General features: G+C 41.5%; 1 protein-coding gene across 1 annotated transcript; it reads left to right on the top strand.

Moving 5' to 3' along the window:
• The first annotated feature begins 2,373 nt into the window (after positions 1–2,373).
• On the top strand, positions 2,374–7,127 carry LOC146486474 (uncharacterized). Its single transcript, XM_085097455.1, has one exon. It carries the CDS (start codon positions 2,937–2,939, stop codon positions 6,561–6,563), a length of 3,627 nt encoding a protein of 1,208 aa, XP_084953581.1. The 5' UTR covers positions 2,374–2,936; the 3' UTR covers positions 6,564–7,127.
• The last annotated feature ends 3,003 nt before the right edge of the window (positions 7,128–10,130 follow it).

The following is a 10,130-nucleotide window of genomic DNA, read 5'->3' as shown; positions in this document are numbered from 1 at the left end:
TGAAGTTTGAATCTCATTGTCATTTTTTCCTGCTGGATAGAGGGTTGGCTATGCAATAAATACGCCATCTTTTGTGGTTGAGGAAGGGGGCGGGGTGCAGGCAGAGGCCACCATCTATTTTGTGGTTTGGTGGGTCCTGCTCGAGTATAGTAGTATTGACCACTTTCCTAAGGGAGGTGGTGTGAACTAGCGTGAGACGCGCAGCGCTCTTGATTTTCTCGTTTTCTACAAGTAAAATAATCCAAAGGCGACCCCCTGTTGGACTCTGGTGGTTATGGTTGTGCTTATCAACTTGGTGCACAAGTTCACACTTGTTACATAAGCACAAGCACCTCTGAAATAAGGAAGAGAAACGAAAACAGGCTTCCTTGTGCTATTGCTTGTCTCGCAAGAGGAATCAAGGCTTGAAAGTTAAAAGAAGATCACAGGACCATGGCCCCAATTTTTCATCCTGGTCACAAGGTCACTGTCTTTGAAACTATTTATTTATTTATTTATTTATTTATTTATTCATTCATTAATTTATTACAATTTAATGGTACAAATACAAATTAAATAAGAAAAAAAATATGATCTGTAAGAGTCAAGATCCCATACAAGGCAGATCACTAAACTGAAAAGTGTCCATGGTTTAAAGTTGTTACCATGGTAACACCGAATGCTTGTTGCTGGATCTAGACAAGCGTGCAAATTGTAAAAAAAAGGACTGGCTTTCTTTCTTACTAGATAAAATTCACAAGGCTGTACCCATACAATAGAACCTTCAAATAAGTTAAAATTCAAAAGGTATACCAGCACTTGAAAGAGCACTTTTACTTTAGCAATCCTGCAAAGTTTCAGCATATCAGGTGTAATATCAGCTGAGAAAATGTAAGTTGAAAAATGAAAAATTTACAGACGTTTGTATGACTGGGGGTATGACTTATACAGTCATACAAAAGTCTAAATTTGTCAAATTTCATCTTTCATTTCCTAAGCTGATATTACACCTAATATGCTGAAACGTTGCAAGGTTACTAAAGTATAGCGCTCTTTCCAGTGCTGGTATCAGTTTTTCATTCAGTTCAATTTTAACTCATTCAAATCTATTGTCGCCATTTTGGAGAAGGGTCTATTCGATTTGCAAGTTACGTGTTATGTAAGCAAAAACGGTCACGGTGAGCGATGGCCTTCGGATAAGCGAAAATTAATCGCCATGTATTCACATTCTCCACGAAATCTCGAATGTGGTCATTTTACGTTGTTGGTCTGCAGAGGACGCCAAAAAAATGTACCACAGTGTAATAACGCACGTACAGAGTCAGTATTTCAGTGTATTTAAAACTTGTTTTCTGGCCTTCTGTCGCCGTCGCCGTCGTCGTTGCTGCTCACAGCTCGAGGTCCGTTTAAATAGCCACACTTGTCAGACGATAGCCTTCCTATGCAGACGCTCTTCTGTTGGGCTCGTCACACATTTCTTCCTCCACGAACTGCGTAACAGGCTGATAGGACGCGTCTAAGCGTGGCCTTTCAGTTTGTGGGCCCCAGCTCATCCGCCCGGCTTCAAATGTTTTGTCATCCTCGGCTAGAATTGCCCTTGATACAACGACTTGCGATGGTCATCCTGAAGATTGTGAGCGGCATCTAACAAAAGATCTTCATCACTGGTGATGTCATAGCCTGTTGCAGTTTTCGATGAATATATTCCATGACTTTCAATAGTTTTCCTGTTTTTCTGAGAAATGTTTACAAAAAGAACAAAAGAAATTGATTTATTGTTTCTGGTGAACACTAGTCTAGAATAGGATTTTGTCTACCGTGGTGTTCCGAGAAATAGAAATTTGCAAAATTTACAGCCACCTTTAACCAGACGTAACTAATCGATGATCAATGACATCAATGAGTAATCGATGAGTAATCAACTGATTAGTCATTGATTATTGGCGATGATCAATGGGCGATGATCAATGGGCAATCGATGACTAATCGATGGTCAAACATGGTGGCCTATCGATTACTCATCGATGTCATTGATTATTCATTGATGCTACTGATTACCGTCATCGATTGCCTATTGATTACCCATCGATTACTCATTGATTACATATATACTGCACATCTATTAAGATTTTCCGGCTTTTTGTTATAACTGAGCCGGTTCTTTACGTGAATGGTTCGCGACGATACTGATAGGTAAAGATGAATTCTACATGCAAGGTTAAACCGGGAAAGTAACTGAATTCATAGGAGTCCAAGAGTTGTCTGTAGTCTACTGTACAATGTATATAGGCTATCTATGAGAAAAACGAAACGGCATGCATATCATCATATTGATTTGATGGACGGTAAAATTACTATCAGAGTCCGGAAATATACGTGTAAATTTTAAACAACTTTTCCTGCCGGGTAAATGTTTCCCGTATAAGGCCGTTGTTTCTATCTATAAATGAATATATGAAATTGGTTTTTTTGGTATGGTTTGTGTAGCCACGAGATTATATCGATGACTAATCGATGTCATCAATGACTAGCTAATCAATACAATCAATGACTAAACGATGTAATCAATGTCTAATCGATAATTGAAAATTTTGTGGCCTATCGATTATTCATCGATTACTCATTGATCATCGGCAATAATCAATGACTAATCAACTGGTTACCCATCGATTACACATTGATTACTCATTGATTTCATTGATGTCACGGATTAGTTACGTCTGGCTTCATTTATTAATTTATTTTGACTGGTTTGTCAGCTGCATGCAAGGCGCATGAAGACCGCCTCTTTTTCATGATGAGGAACAAGTATTGCATCATCTGCTGAGTCATTCCAGTTTGAGCGGCGATCGATTTGTGTGCTTACGTTATATTCTTTGTGCCTTTGGAATCGCGACGAGGCGACGCGGTGTACAAATCGGTTCAATCTACGAAGCTTACCGATCACCAGGTCCTCAATGGAGCGCGTGTTGAAAAAGCTGAGCGCGATTTCTTTGACGTTTCTTGTGTTCGCCACAAATGTGGCTCGTGTTGAAGATCTTGTCAACGATGGTACATGCCATTGGATTTGTAAAACTGAAAACGGTGATAAAGACGGCAAAGAACTAGAGGAAATGATTTCTCAAGGAAAACTGATCAAGCTGGCATTGGGGCACCAGGCGCGAGTAGACCAAACATGTGCGAACCAAACATCGAATGCTATAAACCAAACGTTGAATAAATTCGCTCAACTGATTTGGCTCAAGAAGATGTCCGTCTCCAGTTCCAGGGGAATCATAGAGTCCCTTAGCCTGGCTGTCTTGGAGACGGTTTATTCAGGTCTCATTTTTTATGGGAGTTACAGAGAAATTAGTGTTAGCTGCATCTTCAAGTCGACAACAATGCCTGCAAGCAACCATTCTTCGCGACTCGCTTTACTTACTCCTCAGTCTGTCATGTACTTTGTCGAATCTCTTGTTAATAACGAGAACAATACTTTCCTGACCTTAATGAGAGTGGAAGGGCAAACTCGCATCGCTGTCGAAAGTAAACGTTCAGCCAGAAACAGCCCTGTCGCTGCTAAGGACAATGAGATGATTGTTAGTAACACATGGTGGTTTGTGAGCGCGGTGATTTGGATAGGAATGTTTTTCTATCCCGCTATTCTTCTTCTGTGCCGTCCATCGCAGGTTACAGTGCAGCTGGTTCGAAAGACGCGAGAGGAGAGGGAGAACGAAAGGTTGACCAAACGGCCGACTCAGGCAGAGCACAACGATGACATCAACACCATGAATAATGATCATCATGCAACAGAACATGTTGAAAGTAATAGAGCAGACAATGTTTCTCCGGTTTCTCCTGCGGACATACCTGACTTCGTCGGCATAATGGAAACGCAGCCGCCCCCAGGGGATGACGAGTGTACTCCTCTGTCCAGGGAAGTTGATACAAAGGGGAATAGAAATTCGGAACTGGCCATGGCGCGGGTTCGCCGTCCTCCTCTTTTATACGTGAGATTGCCAGACCACGAAAAAGGAGAAGGTAAACAACCGGGTAATGTTAGCGAGAAACCAATCGGCTCTAATGAGAACCCGGCTTGTTTTGAACCAGCCAAAATCGAAGACCCGAGTGCCACGTCTACGTGTGCTGAGTCCGCATTTCCTGCTACTCAGCAATTGCAATCGTCTATAAACAGTGATGTTAAAGGGAGTACTTCCGGATTGGCATCTGCGGACAAAGTAGCTTCTGATGGCAGGAAAAGGCAAGAACACTTTCTTGAATCTCCATGTGATGCAGAAAACGCTGTAAGTGCTGCTATGGCTTCCCTAAGAAAAACGGGCACAGTTGAACATTCTACCACCGAAGAGGAAGAACTAGGAGGTGCCAACACAGCTGATAAGTCAGCCGTTAACACAACACCCAAGTTTGTAGTCATTGACATTGAAAAGGCTGAAGAGGCAGGAGCAGGAGCTGGAGCAGGAGCAGGAGCAGGAGCAGGAGCTGGAGCTGGAGCAGGAGCAGGAGCTGGAGCTGGAGCTGGAGCTGGAGCAGGAGCAGAAGCAGGAGCAGGAGCTGGAGCTGGAGCAGGAGCAGGAGCTGGAGCTGGAGCTGGAGCTGGAGCTGGAGCAGGAGCAGAAGCAGGAGCAGGAGCTGGAGCAGGAGCAAGAGCTGGAGCTGGAGCTGGAGCAGGAGCAGGAGCAGGAGTTGGAGCAGAAGCAGGAGCAAGAGCTGGAGCAGGAGCAGGAGCAGGAGCAGGAGCAGGAGCTGGAGCAGGAGCTCGAGCACGAGCTGGAGCAGGAGCAGGAGCAGGAGCTGGAGCTGGAGCTGGAGCTGGAGCTGGAGCTGGAGCTGGAGCTGGAGCTGGAGCAGGAGCAGGAGCAGGAGCTGGAGCTGGAGCTGGAGCAGGAGCAAGAGCTGGAGCTGGAGCTGGAGCAGGAGCAGGAGTTGGAGCAGAAGCAGGAGCAAGAGCTGGAGCAGGAGCAGGAGCAGGAGCAGGAGCAGGAGCTGGAGCAGGAGCTGGAGCTGGAGCTGGAGCAGGAGCTGGAGCAGGACCAGGAGCGGGAGCAGGAGCAGGGGCAGGAGCTGGAGCTGGAGCAGGAGCAGGAGAAGAACTGAGAAGTGCCAACGCAGCTGATGAACACAACATTGATACCGTAGCCAATAACGCAACACATACCTGTACATCTAACTACTCTAGCTCCGAAGAAACGCAACAGATTGATTCAAGAAATACAGATGAAACTTATGTTTGTATGATTGTAGTAGGAGGTCCCGACCCAGTAAGTCTTGGAAGTTGGATTGGAAACAACTTTTTCTCGGCCACGAACAAAACCAAATTTCCAATGCTAAAAGAGGTGGTAAAAGTCATTGTGATCACCTTTTTTCTACTGCTATTGTTCACAGCTGTTGGAGACTTGTTGATGCTATTGTTAAACTTCCATTCACGAGTTGCTTTTTATTTGCCAAATCGTTTTCTAACTGGTTCGGTTATCCACGTTATCTCTAATCTCCCTTTGGCTCTTATCCTTTTGGCAATTGTTTCATTTATCTGCTACTTTGTCCGATATTGTTTTCTATTTGGAATCATCTCAAGTAACATAACCGAGTCCATCACGTGGAAGTCTTGCTTTGTGCACAGTAGTCTTCCTCTTCTCCCTTGGCGTGATGAACATGAGTATTCAGCACGAGAATGTCCCAAAAATCTTGAAGTTCCAGAGAACATCTCACACAATCTCAAGGAACTGCCAGATATTTTTGTAAAGCTTGTATGCTTTCTTGGACAATGCCTTTCTCAGTATTTTGAAACAACCAAGATTAGTTTATGTACGAAGGCCATTTTTTGCCCACTAGCAGTTGTAATCCTTATTTTAATTTTTCTTGTAAACCTTGTTGTGGGTGTTTTCTTATCATCCCCTCTGGCTTGCCTGTGTCATGGGAGAATGCGGATTTTGAATGAAAGGTTTCAAAACAAATTTCGAGGTTCACATTTTATTCTACCCATCCTTGAGTGTGTGTTCATTGGTTTTTCCCTGTTCTGGGTAGCATTTTACTTGTCAGGCTGTGTAATAGTTATAGAGATTGCTAGTATAAGTTTTATTATGACACTGGGACACCATACAAAGGAAATGCTCCCGCACGTTTCGGTTGTTATCCTAGCATGCCTTTATTTTTGGAGCTGTTACAGTTGTTTTAAAGATCCATATCGTGACCTGGTTAAAAAACTTTTCACCTCGTACAAAGAGAAATTTGACGAACTGGAGAAAAACAGAGGAGCAAATGAGCTCATTAGCTATAAACAAGGAGGGCATTTAAAATTAATTCCGAGAGAGCTGTTTAAATATGCCTGTAAACATAAGTTAATTGACATACCTGTCAAAATAAATTTCTGTAAATTTTTGCTCAAACTCGGATTACCATTATTACTATTTCTTTATATTTTTCCCGTCATTCAGGCACCGAGTATTGATACAACTGTGATAGCACTTGTAATTACATTTTTGAATGTTGCTTATAAGGTAAACGATAATATAAATGGAGCTAAATCAGACTTTCCGGAAGGGGATGTTGACCAAGTTGTCAAAGAGTACATTGAAAAGCAACTGTAATATGTAGGACTACTTGAAGATAATGCCCTAATCGATAATATTAAAGTTCCTGATCGTTTACTTTTCCAGTGTCTAACCGTTCCTCGTGGTTGATAGTTCTTCCTGAATAAACGAAGCAAAGCGTCTTAGAGCTCTAATTGCAAAGACTTGGTTGATTTGTAGCTTTGTTGGTAGTCATCATTGCATAGAGATAGTAAGCATTTTAGTGCTTACTACGGAGAACTTATAAGTTAAGTCGAAATAGGTCTACCTTATTTCAGAACAGCAGTCTTCAGTTGAGTGTATTTTTTTCTTTGATTCTGCCTTCCCTGAGCAGTGCGATCGCTTAAAAAGAAACATGCTTCATTTTCTTAAGTTAAACCGAGTTAGGGTTTGATCAATGTATTACGTTTTCCATGGATCGCTAAAAGTGATTTATGTTATATTTTCCTACACTCAATTAAAAACTGCTATGTGGCCTTTTTTTTTAAGGTCTTTTTACGTATGTATTCAGATCAGTGAAAAGAAGTAGTCTATTGTTGCCATTGTCACCTGCCAAAGAATACCCAGGCCGCTAAAATTAAATGACTTGAAGTTGTTTTAGTTATTAGCTTGAGGAGTAACAACTTCATATAGAGTAAGTTTGATAAGAGTATAATCATGATCAATGTTCACTGTAACAAAATACCGTTAGAGCAAATAAAGATTTGGATATATTGCTTGAATAATATCGTTTGACTGTTTCGTGTATTAAATTTTATAGTTTATATTATTATAATTATTATTATTATTATAATTATTATTATTATTATTATTATTATTATTATTATTATTATTATTATTATTATTATTATTACTATTATTATTATTATTATTATTATTACTATTATAACAGTTGTAAAAACTTATGTATGCCATAAGATTATACATAGACTGGGGCGTTAAACGTCGCCCAAACTACATGTAGGAATAGCGAATCTCTCTAGACTTCGTACAAAATATATGATGAAAGCCAAATTGATCATGGGTGGATGAAGAAGGGAGCTGTGACAGCTGAGTGCCAAGAAATTATTATCGTTATTATTATCATTACGATGATGATGATGATGATGACGATGATGATGATGATGATGATAATAATGATGATGATGATGATAATGATGATGCAGGGCCTCGCTGAATTAGGCTGATTTAGCACCAGAACGGAGTTGGGGCTCCTCTCTGATTGGACGGGGTGTTCCTCTACTAACCTAACTCCAGGGGGTAGTAGATTGGAGGGATATGGCATCGTGTGTACCATTGCAGTTATGTCCGCTGTTGCAGACATGTCCTCTGACGTAATGTGGTATGATGGGCCAATCACATTATGCGATCTATCTTGGCCCACGCGAATTAAGAGTGGTGAAGAGACTCCGTTGCAGTTCGGTCTTCGAGCAAAATTGGTTTTTCGATGGGGTGAGGGTAAACAGCAAATATATTTGACTTGATTTGAAAGCGACGAAAAGGCGGCTTGCATCGATCAATTTCGTTTAAAAATCGAAAGCAACAGTATGTGCGTTGGTTTTCAGTCTCCATAAGCATCTAAAGACTTGTTCATGCTATCTGCGTGCATAAGAGGATAAATCAATATTGAACGTTGGAAATGTTAAGCAAAACAATGGCGATTGAGAGAAGGAAATGTTAACATTGAGCTTACGACCTAACCGACACGAAGGAGTACGCTTCTTTCCTGACAAAAGGGAGAGCTTCCAACTCAACGATTCTCCTTTATCTTCGCATCATAACATTCCAAATTTTCTCTAGAAACCTAGTGCACTTAGAGTGCAATTATGTTCGGCAACGTTCTGAAGTTTTATTACAATTGTTCAGTTGTGTCCTCAGTCTACGTACATCTTTGGAACATCAGTTGTCCGGTTTTCAATTCCATTTATTTCTCCCCAGAAACAGGAGCCCAAAGGAGAAGCGCGACACAAATCTCAGTACTGCTTCACGTTTTTAATCTACCGTCGCCTTGCTTTAAAACTGACTAGCAGAATTTGCAGATTTTTGTCTTTTTGCCTTCACTGAGAGCGTTTTTTTAGTCGTTTATACGAAAGTCATAAAGCGCTTTGTGGTGTTTTATCAATTACCACAGTGCGCTTTGTGGTTTTGTATGTGAAGCCATAAAGCGCTGTGAACATGACATGTTTTTTTTAATTTCATCACCAGATACTAGAGAGCGCTTTCTGGACTAAATAAGGTGCCACAGAGCGCTTTGTGGCCTAATCAACTGAAAACATCACACTGAAGCGCTCTGCGGCGCGGGAGTAGGAATAAAAGGCTCCTCTACAGCACCGGCCTCGAGCAAAGTTGTTTTACGATGACGTACTTTTTGGAGTTCGGTTCTCATCAGGAGAGCAATCTGTTGTTCTCTGATTGACTTCTTAACAATGTGCGATGAGCCCTTCATCAGAGCAGATATCATCCTGTTATTTTGTTGTTGTTTGTTTGTACGTTCTTTTTTTTATTTTCTGCAGCTCCCCAGTCGTAAAATAGATTGTACTTTTTCGGGAAAAATGGTCTGCTATCGGAGCACGAATTTTAGAGTTCGCATGATGATTTGCCGTAACTTGTAATCAAAGGAAGAAAAATAGCCTAACACGGCGTACACAAATGATCGAAAATCACGTATTTACTGGTAAAATAGCCTCACTCAACGCATGAAGAATGGCACTGAGCTTAACCCTTCAGGGATATCCAGTTTCTTAGTATCAAAGCCCTCGTCCCACCTGGGCACTGAAAGCCCCAGGAAATTAAAAATAATATGGACAGGGCTATTTCCATCACCCAAAAACCTCAACTTCGGGAATCAAAACAATGTCGAAAAACGAAAGGACTCGAATGGCACATGAAAAGGCCCAGTAGTTTACACCATAGATGATTGAAGGTGTACACGCTCTCCCCTTTTTCCCCTAGTCATACCTTTCCTCACACGTTAACTTTTTACTCCCACTCGTTCACTCTCTGATCACTTGGAATACTGAGGCTTCTAGGCGGACCCTCAGCAGATTGTACAAGCCCGACAAATTGTCTAGTAAAACGCAGAGAAAATGGTATTCCTAATCGTCTGTGTTTTAGAAAGCACTGAATTCTGGTAGCTAAGATATATTTGGGTAACAAAAATTCTAAAACCGTCTCTGTTCACAAACGACTAACAAGTTCCATTCGGGGAAAATTGCGTTTAGCGCCCCTTACAAAGTTTTGCCCGGGCGCCGGCGGCTACCGAATGCGTTGGTCAATAGGATGGGAAGTTCGAGTGCATGTGACCATAAACGCTCGCGTCTCTCTTCAATGAATGAAAAAGTGAGTACAGCATTGAAGCCGGCTGGAACAACATGAAAGTTAATATATTCACAGATAGAAAGGAAAATCGTACGTCCATCGAATTTTACATCCCATAACTCGAATGTTTAGCGGGTTAAAGAGGCTTCATCAAAGCAAAACCGGTCGCTGATTTTCGTTAGCATTTTGAGCAAGAATGAAAACTACTAAGAGCCTTCATAAGTAGTTCTGTCCGTAAGCCAATATTTTTCCTTTTGCAAATCTACC

This window comes from Pavona decussata, unplaced genomic scaffold, assembly GCF_977016875.1.
Source record: "Pavona decussata unplaced genomic scaffold, jaPavDecu1.1 SCAFFOLD_21, whole genome shotgun sequence".
Taxonomy (NCBI): domain Eukaryota; kingdom Metazoa; phylum Cnidaria; class Anthozoa; order Scleractinia; family Agariciidae; genus Pavona; species Pavona decussata.
This window is presented reverse-complemented; position numbering and strand designations above follow the sequence as displayed.

What these genes read in the sequence shown, in the direction of transcription:
- LOC146486474 (XM_085097455.1), top strand. Translation starts at nt 2,937, where the DNA reads ATGGAGCGCGTGTTGAAAAAGCTGAGCGCGATTTCTTTGACGTTTCTT.